This window comes from Chlorocebus sabaeus, chromosome 29 (assembly GCF_047675955.1).
Source record: "Chlorocebus sabaeus isolate Y175 chromosome 29, mChlSab1.0.hap1, whole genome shotgun sequence".
NCBI lineage: Eukaryota > Metazoa > Chordata > Mammalia > Primates > Cercopithecidae > Chlorocebus > Chlorocebus sabaeus.
This window is the reverse complement of record NC_132932.1, coordinates 13,420,721-13,441,290: the sequence shown is the minus strand read 5'-3', so window position 1 is coordinate 13,441,290 and position 20,570 is coordinate 13,420,721. Positions and strand designations below refer to the sequence as shown.

The window sequence follows — 20,570 nt, the reverse complement described above, 5'->3', positions numbered from 1 at the left end:
ACTCTATATACTGTGCAAACAATTTTAATCTTTTAAGTATTTAAAGAAATAAGCTTACTGGAGAATTTGAACTAGTTTGCTGTTCATACTAACAGATTTTAGGGAAGAATGTTTAAAAAATCAGGTTTTGAGCATAGATTTTAAGTTTCTTTTTTGTAATTAAAAAGTTTAAAAACACTTAGTTTTACTTGCTATTGTTTGCTTCATAAGTAAGTTTAGAATCTTTGTTTTCACCAAAAGGTATGCCATTTTGAAGACTGAGACGTTGGAGTTTTATCCTTGAGGATAAAAGAAATCTTTGGGAAAGTCAGTATTTTATATAGCAAGTAAGTAAATGTTTTTACGCAACATCTGCAATTGAATAGTTACCAACATTTAAGTGAAAAATATCACTAAAGTTTGTTAATGAAACAAACTGTAGACTGTTTATTCACTGAAAGGATGAGAAAACCATCAAATTCTTTTGCCTGACATTGAAACACTTCTGTTACTATTAAGACAGTCGATGCATGTAATTTATATTGGAGCAGGAAGACATTTAGTACTGCTTAATAAAATGGTGCTTTAGGATTGTGGTTAAATCTGCAGTAGAGTCATCAAGATTATGTTTTTACAAATCTGGTATATACAATCTTCAGCCTTTTTTTTTTTTTTGATTGTACAGATCACATTTTAGGAATGGTCTGGAATTTTGCATTTGCTGATCGTAGGATTCTTAACTACATTTCAAAAACTAAATAGTTTCATAACTTAGTCATTTAATAGATTTAAAATATTCATTTTACTTGTTTTCATGAGTTTTCAGACAGGTCCAAAAATGTGGTATTTTCTAGGAAATTAGAGTTAATACATATAAAGAGTCCTCTAACTTAATTGCTTAGTAATTGCTTTTAAAGCATAAAAGGTAGAAATAATTTTCACATGCAATAGGTATTGGGCCTCCAGCATACCATGTATATCACATTTTGAAATCTTAAAGCTAGATATGTGAATTTAAAAAATGTCCACGGATATTTTTAAGGAAATATGCCTTTTTTAGAAGTTAACGTTGAATCTGAAAATTAATGTCAAGCTGTTGTTAGTGATTGACTAGAGGAAATACGCGGTATAATAATGGGTATCTTGGGAAATTTTAAGAATTGCCAAATGACCAATTAAAATAAGGGCAAGTTTACTTTTCTTCAAAATTTATGTGGAAAATAAAATAGTCTTTCAATGCTTGATGTTGCCTTATTCTATTGATTGAAATAGGTGATAAGAGGAATATTTTTATTGCCTTTGCTTCAGCTTTTGAGTCCTTTTTTGCAGTTCGATCAAATTTGGGTGTATTACAGTGTGCAAGAGAAAACTAAATGTTTGACTTTTAACTGTAGTGTTATAAAGATACAACATTTACAAGAACAGTTGAAACATCCTTCACTTCAAAACTTTAACACAAATGCCAAGTTTAGGGTTTCCTCTGTGCAATTGATGTGATATTAAATTGACATTCCTGTCATTGGGCACTGTTATGGAAATTAAGAAATGGGTCTCTTATGTGAAGCATAATCTTTGTTTAAGTATAAACAGGCAATACATTTATAATGGCCTATGGAAGGTGTAATTTGATTAATAAAAAAACAGCTAGAAAGGGCTAGAAATGTTGAATCAAAGATCCACATGTACTTAGATCTTTGTTAGTGCTTATATTCAGTGTTTTGATATTTACTGCTTGAGACGGTCTTGTATAGTGAACATAATTGATTGGCACATGAAGTCAAATGTAAATGTAGATTATTATAGATAGATAATATTAGATAAATATAGTGGATCCTGTAGATGTGATATTAAAGTACTGTATTTTGTAAGGAGGGTGGATTATTAGTTATTTACCACTGTTTTCTGCTTAAGAACCAGAGTGGTGCTTACATATTTGTTTCTACTCTAGCATTTTGGGATAATTCTTGAATCATAAAAATCTGATCAACTTTGTGATTGAATTGGATTGCATTAGTTCTGATAAAAACTGTTTAAAAAATTACCTGACATTCTATAGAAATGAAAGGAGCCATGCTGTGTAATCATAAGGCTTTCATGACATGACATGACATTTATAGATTATATAAAATAGGTAATTTCAAATGTAAATTTTCTTTTAAGTTTTATTTACTATTATTCATCTTTTTTTTATTATTTAAAAATTTGTACTATGGACAACTAATTTTACTTTTTATCCACTGAGATTTGATTGTGGAGTGGCATAAGGGGGAGAAAGATAGTTGAGGACATCTCTTTATCTTTTGTTAATCAGAAGTGGTGATAGAGTGGAAAATATAACACGTTTCAGCAATCAGGAGACCTACCTTCTAATGTAAATAAGCCTTGCAGTCTTGACATTTTGTTCCTTTTGTACCTTCATCTCACAATTTGTATGAAGACTTTAGAGTTCCAAGCTTTTAAGATCCCTATTAGCTATCAAATTGTGGGATAAAAAAAATTGTTTAGCATGCCTAATTCTCTTATACAAACTTTGTAAATTGATTTCAGAGAAGCAATTAAGGAATTAATACTGTCTTTAAACACTGTTTAGAATGCTTCAATAAAAGCATTTTAAAAATTTTTCTAATGATGTAGTAAATGTATTTAATATAAAGTTAAGTGGTTTTAATATTTTTCACCTGGCCGTGATCATGTTATAAATAAGAGGATTTATAGTTTTCATGCCTGATATAATCTATTTAATTTCCGTTACAAAATTTTTGTACATCAAAGATAAATATCTTCATTTTACCAGCTACCTCCTTCCAGATTGAATGCTTCAGTGTACTTTGATTTTCAAATTGACTATTTTTTTAATGTAATTAACCTTTACAATTTAAATTGAAGGATATTCTGATCCTTAGGTTATAAATATATGACTTGATGGTTTATGTAACATTCAGGTAGCATGTTTTCTATAACAATATGATAAAAGTTTTGATATATACCTTGTATGTTTCTTGACATATCTGTGTTTTAGAAAACATTCCTCTGCCTTTTAAAACGAAGCTATGTATTTGAAATTATTTCCCAAACAATTATATCTTTAGCGTGTACTACATAGTAATCATAGTCATTTTAATTTAGATTATAAAGTTATATTTTAACTTTGAGGTTTGTGAATTTTCTTAGACATATTAATGACTTTATAGTTAATGGTGCTCTCAGGTTTTATTTTTAAGTTAAAAATTGGCCAGGCGTGGTGGCTTACGCTTGTAATCTTAGCACTCTGGGAGGCCGAGGCAGGCGGATCACCTGAGGTCAGGAATTCGAGACCAGCCCGGCCAACATAGTGAAATCCCGATCTCTACTAAAAATACAAAAAAAAAAAAAAAAAAAAAAAAAATTTAGCTGGGCGTGGTGGCACGCGCCTGTAGTCCCAGCTACTTGGGAGGCTGAGGCAGGAGAATCGCCTGAACCTGGGAGGCGGAGGTTGCAGTGAGCTGAGATCCACACTACTACTGCACTCCAGCCTGGGCGACAGAGTGAGACTCTGTCTCAAAAAAAAAAAAAAAAAAAAAAAGTAAAAATATTGTTTTAAAAACCAAGTTTCCTAAGAAAAGCATAAATGACTACTAATAAGACAGTTGACTAAAGCTGTCCTTACCGTTTAAAAGAACAACCAAAATATATATATTATACCTGTAAGTTATTAAATCTGAAACTATGATATTACGAAATAGGATAGGTGGGAATATGAGCAAAATCATCAACTTTGATAGTCTGCCTAAGCCGAATTTTGCTCCCTTCTCCCCTCTTTCCAAGGATGGCAAAGTGATTTTAGAATTTGTCAATTTTGGTTGTTAGTAATTTTTGTGAGTGATGCATGGGGAAGGAGATGCTATGGTAGATTACGTTAGTGTCAGTAATTTTTGTGATGATGCAAAGTGAGATATGTTTTCTGTCTTTGGTGGTATGAGAACCCTATCTACTGGTAGATAACTTATTTATAAGCTCATCAGAGCAGTGTGAGGGATTTCCCTTAGACATTTCTTTTACCAAGATTCCTTAAGTCAATTCTACCCTGCTTTTAAGGGTTTACTTGGTTTACGATTTGTCTTTCTTCACAAAACCTTCTGTTACTTAAAAGATCAGATTAAATTTGGAAGATTAGAAATATATTGTGTTCCTTTTAAATTGCTTCCTTTGTCAATTTCTTGGGAAGATAATTTAGCACCTACTCTTAGAGTAATTTTGAAGCAGATCTTTGCTATATTTCTTGATTATGATCTGTCTGAATGACTAAAGGAATTTAGATTTGGGAAGATAAACAGGGACTTGCTCTATAAATTTGAAAATTAGTTCTAAAAAAGCATTTGGGTAGTGTAAAGTAAATTCTAATCTTTATTTCCTTCTAAAAACCTTAAATTGCTACATTTTGTTTTTCTTTTTGTTTTTGGAGATGGGAGTCTTGCTCTGTTGCCCAGGCTGCTGGAGTGCAGTGGTGTGATCTCAGCTCACAGCAACCTCCGCCTCCCGTTTTCAAGTGATTATCCTATCTCAGCCTCCTGAGTAGCTGGAATTACAGGCGTGCATCACCACATCCGGCTAAGTTTTGTATTTTTAATAGAACTGGGGTTTCACCATTGTTAGCCAGGCTGGTCTTGAACTCCTGACTTCAGGTGATCCACCCAGCTTGGACTCCCAAAAGTACTGGAATTACAGGTGTGAGCCACTGTACCCAGCCCTTTTTCATACTGAACTTTTAAATAAGTTTTCTTTTTGGGGGTGGGATGATTATTGTAATCATACTTGGGAACAGGAGTGATGAGAAAAGTATGTAAGTTACTTGAGGTATGGGAAACGCTGTTTTCCATGTTTAGTTATGAGGTATTTAAGTCTGACTAGTGGAAAGTATGGATACATTTTATTTATTTTTTGAGACGGAGTCTCGCTCTGTTGCTCAGGCTGGAGTGCAGTGATGCGATCTCAGCTCACTGCAACTTCTGCCTCCCGATCTCAGCTCACTGCAACTTCTGCCTCCCGGGTTCAAGTGATTTCCGGCTAATTTTTGTATTTTTAGTAGAGACGGAGTTTGACCATGTTGGCCAGGCTGGTCTCAAACACCTGACCTCAAGTGATCTGCCTGCCTCCACCTCCCAAAGTGCTGGGATTACAGGCGTAAGCCACCGGGCCTGGCTGGATAAATTTTTATTATCAAGCATATATTTTAGGAATGATTAGTGTTGGTTTAGTTGAGTAGATTGGTACAATTAGTTTGAAATGATGCCTATAGTTTCCTATAATTTTGTCTTAGTGTTGATTAAAGACATAAAAATGTGAAATAATATGGTAATACTAAGGAATGAGAAAGTGGCCTTACAGGTGGGCAATGTAAGCTTTCCTGTAGAAGAATTGAAAGTAAATAGATGTAGGACTAGAAAGTGAAACAATTCTGTACTGTAGGAGCGATGTTGACTCTGTTAAATAACTAGTTCCCAACCATCAGATCCACCTGGGGAGCCCAAATATTTACCTGCGTTTTTGGAGTTCTTAGGGGCTGAAACTTATGCTTGCGATTTTGTAGTAACATTCTACAGAGGAGACTCTTGTACAGCCAAAATCGTGATACTCAAGAGCTTGTATGTTTTCTGCTTGGACTATATTGTTAATAAATGCATACATCTTTTGGTCTATTGGCAGATGATCCTTGCAAGATGTTGACATTTTGGGTATAAATCATGGTGCTTAATAATCTGTTTTCTTTTTTTATGTATAAAATTAAATTCTTTTTTGTCCTCTGCAGAAATAATGAACCTCAAACTGAATCCTCTAAAGGCCCCATACAATGAAGTAGACATTGGTGGAAGCATTTAGTAAGTATTACTCAATTTACATGTTTAATCTGTTTAAAAAGTTTAAATATTACTTTGGAAATTTTGAAAATTCGAGTCAGAGTTGTAAATAGAGGGATTTAGTGAAACAACACAGTACAAGAAAATCAACATGGAGATTTTGCTTATTAATTTACTCCAATCTATTATTTTCTGCTTTCTTCACCTAGGCGAGTTAAAATGCAAACAACCCACATTTGAATATACCTCTAACACTATTACGAACGTGGATGTTGATAAATGGTTCCTCTTTGTTTTTGTAAATAAAGTTTTATTGCAACACAGCTATACTCTTTCGTTTAGTTATTGTTTGCAGCTGCTTTCTCAGTATAGCAGCAGCAAGCAGAGGAGTTGTATTGAATGGCCACAAAGCCTAAAGTATTTCCTGTTTCATCTATAGGGAAAGTTTATCCTAGGTCCTACAGCTATTCCTTTTGTTAAGCATTGCCTTAACCTGTATAGAACTCAGAAGCCCTTGGGTTCTCTTTTGGTAATAGAACATAATCTTTAATGATTTCCAATATTATAATTACTTCTAATTAATTAATTTGGAAGTTAAACTTGAAAGCCCAACAAAAAGTTCTTTAGCCTGATTGTCCCTGAAGTTATGCTTTGATGTTAGAAGACATGGTTACTACCTCTGGAATAGTTTTTCTAACTGACAGCCTGAAAAATAGTTGGAAAGAGTTGATGGGAAGGTTGTATAAATGAATTTTGGTGAATTCTCAACATTATTTTTTATTATTATATTTTTTGAGACAGAGTCCCACTGTCACCCAGGCTAGAGTGCAGTGGCATGATCTTGGCTCAGCACAACCTCCGCCTCCAGGCCTGAAGCGATTCCTCTGCTTCAGCCTCCAGTGTAGCTGGGATTACAGTCATACCACCACCATGCCCAGCTAATTTTTGTATTTTTAGTAGAGATGTGGTTTCACCATGTTGGCCAGGCTGGTCTTGAACTCCTGACCTCAGGTGATCCGCCCACCTCAGCCTCCCAAAGTGCTAGGATTATAGATGTGAGCCACCATGCCTGGCCAACATGATTTATTATTGACAACCTTTTTGGTAATGATATATTAGCTACTTCATAAAAATACTTTTTTTTGAATCACATTTGGGAATCTAAATTTTAGATGATAATTTTTGCCTATGGCTACTTTAGCTTGCATTGTGTAAATGGCTACTAGGGCCTGCAAAAATACTTTTGGAGGGGGATTTGTTTTTTGATACGGGATGATGAAAGAGATGAAAACTTTTCTAATATAGTACAATTATTGGCTGTGGTCATTTTAAAGAGATCAGTTGCCTGGCAAATAGTGGATGCTCAATAAATACTTAGTGTATCAATACAGCTTCTGCTAAACATTTTTTCTCAGCTAGTGTTTGGGTTTAATTTAAAAACAGACATTCACGATTAAAACAAGTTTTAATGAATTAATAAATATTAAATTTTAGGCATGCCTGAAAGGCAAAATTTTGACTAAGTAAAAATTAAAAGTGACAAGATTTCATTTTTTCTCTGCAATTCTCCATCTCTTAGTTTGCATATATAGTCAAGTTTTAAACCAATGAGAACAGTACGGAATATTTGATTTGATTGTAAACCTTAAATAAGATGACTCCTTTTCTTAGTTGTCATAATGACATTCATTTTATAGTTAGTTTTTATGCCGATAAGACCAAGATTCAAGGTTATCTTGGTAATAGGACAACATATGTGAATTTACTGCTCAGGACTTTCTTTTTTTTTGGTCCCAAGAGGGAGTTTCACTCTTGTTGCACAGGCTGGAGTGTAGTGGTGCCATCTCAGCTCACTGCAACCCCCCACCTCCCAGGTTCAATTGATTCTCCTGCTTCAGCCTCCCGAGTGGCTGGGATTATAGGCGTTTGCCACCACGCCCAGCTAAATTTTGTGTTTTTAGTAGAGATGGAGTTTCACCATGTTGGCCAGGCTGACCTCGAACTCCTGACCTCAGGTGTTCGAACTCCCGACCTCCGACTCCGAACTCCCGGCCTCTGCTCGGCCTCCCTAAGTAATTGGATTACAGATGTGAGTCACTGTGCCTAGCCTCTCAGGGCTTTCTTACATAAATATTTTCACATTTAAAGATAGATGAAGAAGATTGAAATCATCATAAGCAGCAAGAATGTTAGTTACATGAGGAGAAGGATGAATTTTTGCTCTAGGTAATTTTACAACTGTTTGTCCCATCATTGGCTTTGAAATAAGTGTTTAGGTTTTAAAATAATTTGTTACATTAATAATAGTAGCTTTATGATAGTCATCCATTAAGACAATTAGGAGTCACTAATTTCTTTTTCTTTATACTACTCTCTGTCCTCCCACCCCATTTTTCTTTGCTATTAAAAATGGGAAAATTTGCTGAGAAGTAGAGGAAAGGAGATGGTTTATTTTAGGGGAGCCCTCCTAAACCCAATCCAGATGGTGAATCACTACCTGTGTATCTACCAACAATGTATTTTATCATGTCCCAGTGTTTTTGGAACAAATTTACTAAAGTAGAATTTAAAAAGAATACCAGGCCAGGCGTGTGGTGGCTCAGGCCTGTTATCCCAGCACTTTAGGGAGGCTGAGGCAGGTGCATCACAAGGTCAGGAGTTCGAGACCAGCCTGGCCCACATAATGAAACCCCGTCTCCACTAAAATTACAAAAATTAGACAGGCATGGTGGTGTGTGCCTGTAGTCCCAGCTACGCGGGAGGCCGAGGCAGGAGAATCGGTTGAACCCAGGAGGTGCAGGTTGCGGTGAACCGAGACGGCGCCACCGCACCCCAGTCTGAGGAACAGAGGGACTCCATCTCAAAAAAATAAAAAATAAAAAATAAAACCTTAGTTGGGTGCAGAGGCATATACTTGTGTTCTCAGCTATTGAGAAAGCTGAGGTGGGAATCTCTCTTCCACTCAGGAGTTTGAAACCAGCCTGGGCAACGTAGTGAGACCTCCATCTTAAAAAATAATTAAAAATACAGTGAAGAGAAGACCTCCATGTTCTACTTTATGTTCTTCTGGATGTATGATATGTGGGAATTTTAAGGGGTAGTAGTTACTCACTGAAGCTTTGTTGCCATTTAAGTTTTTACCTTTGCTGTGGGAATGGTACTCTTAGAACATGCACATTATTTTAAAAAGAAAGTATAGACTAGTGAATATCAAAGGGGAAAAAATTTTAATCATTTATATTATAAGCTTGAAGGTTATATGTGAAATATAGAAAAGATCTAGGTTTGTCTGATGGAGTTCTAGATCAAAACATCTCTTCCATGTCTGCAGTAATTCACAAGTTACTGGAAAGGAATGCGTAGAGGGCTTTGATATCTAAACTCTACCCAGTTTTCTGTAGAATTTTGATTTTAATGCAAGACTGCTGACCCCATGATCCTGTATGTTCTTCAGAGATACTCTTACTAATGATACATAAATGAACTTTGATTCAGTAAGGTCAGTTTGTAGGTCTCAAAATACTTTGGTTATTGTGGTATATCAGAATAATAGCTAACATTTACTGAGATCTTTCTATATGTCAGGTAATATAAGTCCTATATAAGTATTCTTTCTACAGCTACAAGAGGTAGGTACTATTTTTATTTTACAGATGAAGAACTGTGGATTTTGTTTCTGAGAGAATTTCCAGGCTCATAGAACTAAGCCTGATTTCTTTTTTGTATTTTTTAGCATAACTTTGCTTATTTGCAAATAAAGTTTTTATAAGAATTTGAATTCTATGAAAATAAATGGATTACTCCTAAATCTCTGATGCTTCAGTGAACACTTTTCCTTATTAACAAAATTCTCACTTTTGGCTTTGGATTGGCTTTGCAGGAGTGCAGATTGATCATAGCTTTTTTCATGTCCTTAAAGTTGTCAGAGTTTTCTCTTGAGGCATTCTTTTCTTTACTTTTTTTTTTTTTTACTATCTTTAAATATATGACTGTGAGAGCATGATAAATATGCTATTTTCTAATCTCTGCTGTTGTCACATAAACCAATGTATTTTATTAATTTTGAAATACTAATGTCATTAGATTTTCTTTTGATTTTTTTTTAAAAAAATAATGGATTTAGAAGGAAATCTGGATAAATTTTATCTGTCTTGTGTCAAAAACATAAAACTTGAGTTTTTAAATTAAGGTACTAAGATGAATAAATTGCATCTACAGATATCAAAATATGACTAATTTGATATTAATGCATTCTCAGTGTCATCGTTCATCATAATAGTATTTACATCACCAACTTCATTTAGAGCTTGAACCTTGTAACAATAGAGATTGAAAAGAAATTGGGTTGTAATTAACTGTTTGACAGAGAATGATGTTTTTACTTTTATACTTCTCTAATAGAAGTACATGTCCCTTAATTTTAAGGAATGAACAAGTCAGATGGAAGATATTTTACTGAGATCAGGAATGAATTGAGTAATTTAGTTTTCTTTTTAAAGCTGGGGAGAAATGAGCAAGATCAATTAAGGAGAAATATCTTGCTTTTGATATTTATTACTGATGCTGTGACACTCCCTTTAATCAATGTTTTTTTAATATGGGTGGCAGTATCTCGGTTAACCAAATAGTTAAATAGGTAGATTTTTGTATTGTGTGTAGTAAACAGTATATCCTAATTATTGCCAAGGAGATGAGGAAATTACCTAATGGGCTAAAATGCCCTTAAATTTACCTCAAATTCAGTCACCCTTGACTGTATCTCCACAAATTCAGTTGGAGAGCTGGAAAATTTATAGAGTAGGCCAGGGTTTAAATCTTGTTTTTTCAAATTATGTTTGGTCATGATGAATCTGAATCATTTATTTAATGGTAAAATCATCTGACTTCTCACTTCTCCCTTCAGTTCAAATCATTTAAGTAATGGATTTATTTTTGTGTGAGACATTTGGTATTTTGGTAATGAGAGAGTATTATTTTAGTTGCATATAATTTGAAAACTGATAGCATTTTATGGCAGATCTATCAAGCCAGGCAGATATTTTGCATTTTTGATTTTTTTTTTTTTTTTGGTGGCTACATCTTTTCTGTATTCAGATATGTAGTTAAAGATGGTGTCACCTATAGTGGCCATTTCATTATCTAAACAAAATCAACATCTGTTGGATTGAAAAACTATGCTATGATCGACTGCTTTATGTGTGTGTGTGTGTGTGTGTGTGTGTGTGTGTTTTAAAAATCCCTTAAGATTCTTTTCTATAATTAGTTTTCTTTGAAGAAGCTTGGAAAGTTTTCTGCATTGAGATTTAGAATCCACAGTGTTTCTGTAATTTAGCTTTCCAGGAATTTTGAATTTTAATTTTTGTTTTTACTTTTTATGTACACAGTATAATGATGTTAGTGTTAAATATTAAAAATCTGACTCTTCACTGGGACCTTTTTATAGATACTAATGTAATCTGTGGTAGTACAAGGACTTTGTTACTTTGGTGTGTAGTCTTATGGAGGAATTGTGTGTGTGTTTTGCATACAACTTTAATATACGGTTTCATAGTTGAAAGCTGTTACAAAATTAAAGTTTTGTGTATGGTAGGATATCTTCAAGGTGGGTGGCTGTTTTCTGTTTAAAAGATTAAGATTCCAACAGCATTTTTTTCTTTTAATTTTTTCATCAAGCACCCAGTCAGCTTGAAGAGTTTCAAATGGACCCTACCACTGAGAAATCAAGATGGCAGTCTACTATGGGGAATTGAGAAAAATGGATTAATACAAGAGTCCTGTGATAATACACAACCAAGACAGGGTTCTTTTAACATGGATTCCATGCAGTGAATGAAGACATAGGTTTCTTATCCAACACAAATGGACAGTGGATTTGACTTTCTAAAGACTTTTTTTTGTGAACATTTTGACTTTGGAGAAGAAGGATGGCACACTAACACAGATAATAGTTTTTATGCCTGGAATTTTTTGTAGTTTGATTTGTATGAGTATGACCTCTTGGAATGTTAACTTCAATAAAATTTATAACACTTTAAAATTTCTCAGTTTGGGTTTTTTTTTTTTTTAAGTGGAAATTTCATTAAATGTTTACTTTTATTTTAGTAATACTTTGACCTTTATAGTTGCCAAGTGGTAAAGTGTACTGAATAAAGCTGGTAAATTGGAAATGGTGTAATCAAAAACATTTTACTTGGTTTATGAAGATTTATCATTTTTCACAAAGTTGTGCTCTTAGGTGGTCATTTGGTTTAAATACTGTTTTGTTTGTGCTTTCATGAAACACCTTTCAAAACAACTCAATGGGTAATAAGAGAATCTGATTTTAATCTGCCACAAGATTTTAATGAACTTGAAACAAACTGCTTGTTGCTCCAAAATTCAGAATGAGTGATACACATATACTTCTGAATTATTTTGTGTTGATTGAAATGGTTTCTTAAGCTTTTTAATACTATAAATACATCTTGCTATAGAATATTCATCTGAATATTTAAACTGATGTCTCCTATTGTCTTACTATAAGAAGTGTTGGATTTATGGGTTAGGGTCCTTGGAGTATTCACAATTTTTTACATTCATAATTATGTGTGTAATCCATTTTATATAACTTTGAAGTAAGATTAATATCTTGTATTGTCTTTATTTTGTACAATTGGGAATTTAGATTAAATGAACTGCACCCTGCCATAGATTACTTAACGTTTGATTTTTAAATGCCAGGTTTTCATTTATTACTAATCAACTGATACCAGTTTTGGTAACTATTACAAAGGTGGTAGGTGTTATTTTGATAGACAAAATGAGTTGTTGATTCTGTTTTCCCATTTTACATGAGACGAAGAAATAGTTCAGGTTAAATTGTTTTGTGTTAATCATATTGTTTGTGATTAATGTCAAATACTGCAGCATACACATCCATGGTCAATACACGTGCACCATTTGTTATTGACTGATGTGAGGTGGTTGGTCTTTGTTACATTCAAAAACGGAATTTTGGATTTTGATCTTGGTACAAAATTTATCTTTGTGTAGAGAGTATGGAATTGAAACAGTTTGGATTATGGATTTTACCTAGATTGGACATTGTCGCTTTTGTTTGGTGTAAATCTAAAATGGATTTCTTCAGTGAGGGAGGGACATGGTTCTGGCAGAAAGGAAAGCTGATTGGATTTTTTTGGGTGTATGAATATGCTTGTCTGAATGGAGTGCTTGGTGAGAATATTGTTTGTGGAATTAGTAATTTGTTTCTGTGGATCTCATGGTCTTGATAATTAGGAGAATTTGCTTTGTGACATTAACTGTGATAATTTGCAATCAGGTATGTCCTATTGTTAATAACATTGTTGAAATGGGTGTGTATACTTGATTTGAAATACAAGGGAAGTGTTGGAGTATGTGTTTTCTGTTGGATTTGGAGGTGGAGTTTCTTGGGTTACTGATTTAAAGGTGATCATGGTTGGCCCATACTCTTGAATTTAAAGATACTTGTTTTGCCTGAATCAGTGTGGGAAGTAAATATATTGTGATTATGAGAAGTTTCTTTGGGAGGAGGAGTGTAATATTTTCAAAGTTATAGAATGGGTTAAAGAATTTTGTGAAAGAACAAAGAAAAATGGATATTTTTGAGTAAAAATTGGTTGCATTAACTTTTGCTCCAATGCAACTGAACACTAGGGAGGCGCTCTTGAGTTGTAAAAATTACCCCTTTCTTCCAGTTGAGATGGAAAATTCCCCCTTAAATTTTGTCTTTAGATTATTTTTAGGCATCATAAAGAAGGAAAAGCTTGAATTTAGTTTATGAAATTAAGGTTTTACTTTTATTTAGCAATCATTTTACCCATTGGGGGATTAATTTTTACAAAGATTAGTACTTAAGCTGAGCTTTAGATTCTCTAAGAATTATCCCTTTTTCAAAATGGCTTGATAAAACACCACTTCCTGTCCAGGGAGGAAGTTATTTTAGCTCAAGGACTGAAATATTTAGCAGATCTTTAGACAAAAGGAACAAATTACATTTCTCTCTGGCTTAAAAAGGGTGCTTGAGCCAGAGGGGGTTAAGAAGCCCTCCCTCCTCCCCCTGTTGGGGTGGTCTGGAGGGGCAGGGAGGTGTGGGGGTGGGGGTCCTTAGGCTCCCTGGGATGGAGGATCTCTCTCTCTCTCTCTCTCTCTCTCTTTTTTTTTTTTTTGGTGGAGATGAAGGGGTGGGTCTATGGTACATCACCTGAGTTGTGGGGTAAATGTAGAGAGTGTCAATCAAAGGCAGAGCTCTCAGAGCTGGGAAGGAGGCTCTAGATGGCGGCTGTGCCTTAGAGAGAGCGCGCTCTGCTCCCTGCCTTTGCCTCACTTTACGCAACTTTCCCTAACTTTCGGGCAGCCTCAGGGGGCCCCCGTAGCCCCCTGCCTTTCCTAGTGACTTACTGGGGTCGATTCGAACCTTTTTTTGGGAGAAAAGCAGCTTTTAGGAGCTTTCTTTTCGTGCCTTGTTGGAAAGAAGCAGCCGTACTGAGAGCCCAGGTCGTTGTTTTTTCCAGCTTAGAAGCCATGGCGCACCTCCATTTTTGTGCGCTCTCCTAATGAGGTTTTTTTTCTTTCGGACCTGTTTTAGTATTAATTATTGCTTTATTTTTTTGACCAGTTAACATATTTGAGGGTTATTTTATTTATTTTTCGTTTTTTAACGGAGGATTTTGCCTTTATTTTTAATTATCTGGGATCTGATATTTTTCTACTAGTAGATAGGACTCTTGCTTTGGACATACTACATGGATCAGGTAAGTTCACGATCATTGGTGATAATTTTAAAGATTTATTTGTTAAAGTTTGCCTTGTTTTCTGTAAATACGAGAAATTCTTGGATGACGCAATAAGATACAGAGATTGTTATTTGTATCGAGTGTGCTACTTTGAGAAAGTTTCCTTATTGATAGTGATGCTTCCACTGTTCGGTTTATCCTGTTGTTTTTTCTTTTAAGGAAAAAATAGAAATATTTAGTTTTTTGGTGCTTACCGTTGTTGTATTATAACAATATCGTTAACATCGTCAGGACTTTGTTCCTGATAATAAAAAGCATCGATAGAAGCCGGGACCTTACCTTTCTTTCAACTTTTGACAGTAAATACCTGGGCACAGGACTTCAAAGCAAACACAGATTCCCCCTCCCCCTTAATATTTAAGAATTAAAAGATGATGAGAAATAAGGACAAAAGCCAAGAGGAGGACAGTTCGCTACACAGCAATGCATCGAGGTATGAGCTATCAACTTTCTTCCTTTTTGTCTTTTTTTTTGGGGGAGAAACCTCAGCTTACAATTGTTTACCTTGACAGACATGGATTGCTGTCTGTTTTATTGTGTTTTTCTAATTTGGATTCGTTTTTTAAAGCATGACCTTGAGATTGCTAATATGCCACACCCTAATTTTTTGGTAGCAATTTATGAAAGTTGAGTTGTGACTTAAGGCCTCTTACAGCAGTCAAAAGGTAAGGTACCTTTATTCAAAGGGGCCTTTCCTGTAATGTACAGTTTTTCTGTCAGTAAATTTCAGTTTTTAGGTTTTTGTACTGCAGAAAAATGACCTTGTCGGTTTAGCCATTGCTGCATTGCACCATTTTACATACAAGGCAAATTTTTTCTTTGAAGAATCCAGGATATCTAAACTTGTAACTGAGGGCCATAGAGAAGCCTTGTAGTAGTAAATTATAGTAAATAGACATTTCAGAAAGTTATATGAATGAAAAAATGTACATTTAAAAACAAAATCACTTAAAGGACCCTTTGACTGATGCCTCTCAGTTTATATTTTTATGTGACTTTATATTTCTTTTGATATACTTGACATTTTAGGAAATTTTGATATGATTTATCAAAACCTTTACTTGATGGTTAGAGTTCCTGCATTTATGAAATCAAATCTGTAATAACAGAAATCCTGGAATACTCTTAATATACTTCTATTTTGTGTTTGTTATTGTGATCATATTTACAGTTGTATATTTTACATTTAAATTATTTTAAGGTTTGCATTTGTATGCTTAAGACATTGATTTCTTGTTGGTAGATGTATTTTATCCTCACATTTTAGATGTAGCTGCTTTAAATTTACTGATGTATTTTGACAGAGTCATCTGGAATGCTTTATCTTCTGAAGCTTACAAATGTACTGTTTGTGCAAATCATGATTTGTTTCACATTCCTTGGAGTACCTTATTAGTGATGAAGTAATAAAGCCTCTAAGATGTTTTTGTTGTATGACCTCTGTATATTAATTTTAAAAAGTACATATGAATGCATTTTTTTGTGTTCTTAATGCATTTTCATATTATAAATTTTAAATCATGTAGTTTAACAAGGATGTGATTCATTATGTGATTTTCCTTCCCAATTTTCTTTTTACTTTTCTCATTTTTATAAATAATACATTCTTCTATTAGGCTAGTGAATTTGAAAGTTTTGAACATGACATATTACTAATCTGCTGAATTCTATTTATTTTATTTGACTAAAAGCATATTGAGCCTTGCTTTAGAAAATAAGTTAAATTTGTTTGCAAATTGAGTTGTCACCCAGTTTGTAGTGCTGTCTTAATTGAATTGCCCGTGTAAATTATTAGATTAAATTGAGGACAGAAAAGTTTTTTACTCATCCTAAACTGTTTTTTCTGGAAAGTAATCACAATTTGAAGAAATGAAAACCTCCAGATATATCTGGCAAATTATTAAAGATTCAGCACTAAAATTGTTGCTCCCTTGAGTGTATCATTTGCATAGGTCTCACATGGGTTTTGGCTTTCTTATGCAAGGTTTGTGGTTAACATCATTGATCAGACTGTGCTTTCTAATTTTAAAAAATTGAGCAGTGTTCGTATTCTTTCAGTATTTTTACTCTCACCTGGAAAACTACCTTGAAGTTGTCAGGCATTTGCCTCCTGGTAGTGGAGGTTACAGCTGAACATGAAGCATGTACTGACTGTACTTTTGAAATCATTTGTCAAGTGTACTTTGAATCATATACCTGATGGATTTCCAAAAATATTTAAGACACTCTTTGAAAAGAAAGTAGTTACTTTTAAATGAGTTACCCTAAATTTCATACCTTAATACATGTACATGATTATGACATCACTTCCTTTTAAAATTGTGCAGCTGAAGAATGTTACTAGTGTTTTAATGTGATAGATTAATGTTACTTCTAGTGAGCTGAACTGTCCCTGTAATTAGTACTTGGTTCCTTCTGCCATCAGAGTTTTGATTGCCCAAAGTATAGTGTTTAGGGAATACGAAAATCACCTTTGCAGCCTGAGCCACAGAAGAAGAAATGAGTTTGCAGGTCAAGTAAACTTTGGTCTGAGAATTACTTTAGGATCTGGAAGGAATGAGTGCAAGTTTAGGTAAATCTGGTAATACCCTGTTTTTGGAAATAGTGCAGTAGTTAATAGTGGTTACATAAGTTTGTATTTGAATTTGAAGTTAATGCTAAAGTCTAATACTTATCACGATTTTTGAAGATTAAAAATTAACTTTAAAAAATGCTATTTTAAAAACATTTGATATTTGTAAAATTTCTAAGTATTTAAAACAAAGTTTTAGTGATGGACATACAAGAAGTATGCCATACTTTTTATCTGAATAATTTGCAGCTCGTGGGTAACTTAAGTAACATCAAAGAATGAAAAGGGGACTGTGTGCACACAAAGAGTTCAGTGTGTTCTCTTAGGGCACCACGTTCGCAATTTATCTTCAAGAATTGAACGAGTTTATTAAATTTATCTCCAAATCGTCTGCCTTTGAGCCAGATTTTTATAACCTGAGGTACGGGTAAATCCTACAATTTTCATTGGCACTTTAGCAGTTATTCTAAAAGGCTGGGGATGATTAGACATGGCATAATGCAGTTACTTGTGTACTAGAACAGGCAGTTTAACTGGCAGCCATTTTATGACGCTGATAATACATTAAAAAACGGGATTTTGGAGAAGACTGAATCTAAACTAACTGAAATCTGAAATACCAAAACCTATTTCCTTCCCCCTCTCTGCTCTTCTGGGGAGCTCTGGTGCTGAAATAAAAGGCAGCTCGATAGTTAGGGCACGGAGCAGCTCTTTGAGCCCCTGGCATCTTGGTGCAGGTCCAGCTTAGTCACAAAATGGCTGTTCCTTTGTGCCGCAGCGCTGACAGACATACTGCATTGCACTGTGTACTCGCCAAACAGCAGGAAGTTGCCGTGCCGAGTTCAAAGGCCGGCCGGTGCCGGCGCGGGGTGCTGATTGGCTGTGCGCGCGCCTGGTAACAGCAGGGTCAACGGCGGCGCCTTCCGCAGCCCCCGCCCCGTGACGTCAGACGGCTCCCCGCGGGGGCGGGGAGAACGCAGTGACGTCTGGCCGCGTGCGCATGTCTGGCGCTTTCTCCTCCTCTTACCCAGGGAGCCGCACGCTGAGGGGAAGAGGAAGGGAACTCTAGTTGGGACTTTCCGGTGGGCGGCTACTTTCCTGGACGCGTTTGCTCCTGCAGTCGTGTCCGCGCATATCTGTAGCGGTACGCACCCTGTAGCGTGTGTTCTTTTGCCCATTTCCGGGAATGGTTTATCGTCTTAGAAGCTGCTGCTTTTGGAGAAAAAGTACAGGCACTATTTGGAAATCTTAAAATAGAAAATTTGCCCAGTTTTACAATTTTCATTTTCCCTTTTCATACCTTAGCGTTTCTCCCTCCCCGCCCCCGTGCAGTGTGAAGAGATGAGTGGGTTTAATTTTGTTACCATTGACCAAAACGTTTGAGTGTCAGAGGCGGATACGTTTAGTGAAAACCTCTTGACGGGTGTTAACAGCTGTTTAACACATGGCTCATAAACAAAGGGAAAATTTTTTGAACTTGTCCCCGTGCATTTTTACTTGGTACCGTAGATTTTCTCAGTTGGTATTTGGTGGAGAAAAACTCAGGTCAGTATGTGTTAAATACTATATATTTAAGATTCACAGTGGGATATTTTAGTAGAAAATAGAAAATGTTACATGTTTAATAACATTAAAAAGTGGCAGAATATAGTGTTAGGCAACCATTACTATGTAAGTAAATGTCAGAAAACTACTCTTTTAAGTGTTAATAGCCTTTGCTAATGCAGGGTGACTGACAGCTTGGCTGATAGTTGGGGTCACTTGGCCAAATCTTGAGAATTATCTTCCCTAGGTCTCCATTTCGGGAATTCTGAGTCCCCGTAAACCGTTCCGGTTTAGGCTCACTGGTTTGCCTTGTTTGGAAACCTTTGCAAGGATTTCTGGTTAAAACTTTATCGTTTAGCAACGATGTCTAATTACACATAGTGAATTCAAGCCAGCAAGAAATTCAGTGGATTTATCTACTATAGACGAAGTTTTTTTCCTCCCATACTAGAGATTTTTAGCAGTTGAAAGGAGTAGGCTGTACTGTAGTTAGCCATAGTTCAGTTATTTTATTAATTGAGTAAGGTATGTTACTTCAAAGGAGATGTTGACCTCTTCAATGCAGGTGATACTTGCTTGGGCGTATGTCAAGTTTCTGAATACAGTCTGAAAAAGTTAAAATTCACTATGATAGTGAGTTTTGTAGGTTCTCATAATCTAGATTCTTTGGGAAGAATTATTTGGGTAGTTCATGAAAACTAGGAGAAATTGCGTTTTCTGTTACAGAGAAGTGTTCATCAAATAATTTGTAACTAATTTTAAAATTATATGCTGAAACGTATGTTGCGTATAAAATACTAAACATCTTTAGAGAATTAAGTACATGTAGAACTTGACCATTGTACTGTAGCTTGCAACTTAAAAGTATACTTGGCACGAGAACAAAGGTAATCATCTCATCTCCCTTTCTGTGTAGAGACTGAATTCTAATTAGTTGTGTAATTAGTTCTAATTAGACTGAATTCTAATTTTAATATTTGCTCAATGCCCTTCAGTTCCTAAAACTGGGGTCTAAGTAGTCAACATTGCAGTTACCTATTTTTTTTTTTTTAATTTTTATTTTTTGAGATGGAGTCTGGCTCTGTCACCCAGGCTGGAGTGCAGTGGCCAGATCTCAGTTCACTGCAAGCTCCGCCTCCTGTGTTTACGCCATTCTCCTGCCTCAGCCTCCCGAGTAGCTGGGACTACAGGCGCCCGCCACCTCGCCCGGCTAGTTTTTTTGTATTTTTTAGTAGAGACGGGGTTTCACCGTGTTCGCCAGGATGGTCTCGATCTCCTGACCTCGTGATCCGCCCGTCTCGGCCTCCCAAAGTGGTGGGATTACAGGCTTGAGCCACCGCGCCCGGCTGCAGTTACTTATTTTTTAAGAGGATATGAACTATTCTGTTATTTAAGATATTTTAGCCTAAATATCATTATGAGTTAAAATGCATACCGTGATATAACAATTTACCTATTAACTGTTCATAATCTTGGAGCCAATTAACTTTTTTTTAAATAACCAGTATTCTTAGGTATGTTTGTTGAGCCCTCTATTTTTTTTCCTTTGATTTGGAGAATGGCATCAAGTAGCAAGAAAAGAATGTTGATCTCTCTCTCTCTGTCTCTCTCTCTCTCTCTGTCTCTCTCTGTCTCTCTCTCTCTGTCTCTCTCTCTCTCTCTCTCTGTCTCTGTCTCTCTCTCTCTTCTTGCTGTTTGAAATATGCACTTTCCAACTAATATTTGGCCGTTAGGGAGTTAGTATCTTTGTAAAGAAAGATTAAGTCAGCAGAGGAAGGTGGGCAAATATTTTCGATAAGGACTTTTGGTTGTGACAGTTGTAGCAAG

The 20,570-nt window shown here is 35.3% G+C and overlaps 1 protein-coding gene across 4 annotated transcripts in view; it reads left to right on the top strand.

Moving 5' to 3' along the window:
* Nucleotides 1–277: 277 nt before the first annotated feature.
* Nucleotides 278–20,570, top strand: part of CHD2 (chromodomain helicase DNA binding protein 2) — a 143,283-nt gene continuing 122,990 nt past the window's right edge. For 2 of the 4 annotated variants that reach the window (XM_073012982.1, XM_073012984.1), the window contains exons 1-3: nucleotides 278–326; nucleotides 5,765–5,834; nucleotides 11,487–18,743. In XM_073012982.1, coding sequence (XP_072869083.1) covers nucleotides 18,643–18,743 — 101 coding nt within the window. In that variant the 5' untranslated portion in view covers nucleotides 278–326; nucleotides 5,765–5,834; nucleotides 11,487–18,642. The remainder of the gene's footprint in view (nucleotides 327–5,764; nucleotides 5,835–11,486; nucleotides 18,744–20,570) is intronic. The other 2 variants (XM_007990490.3, XM_073012983.1) reach the window with 2 other exon arrangements.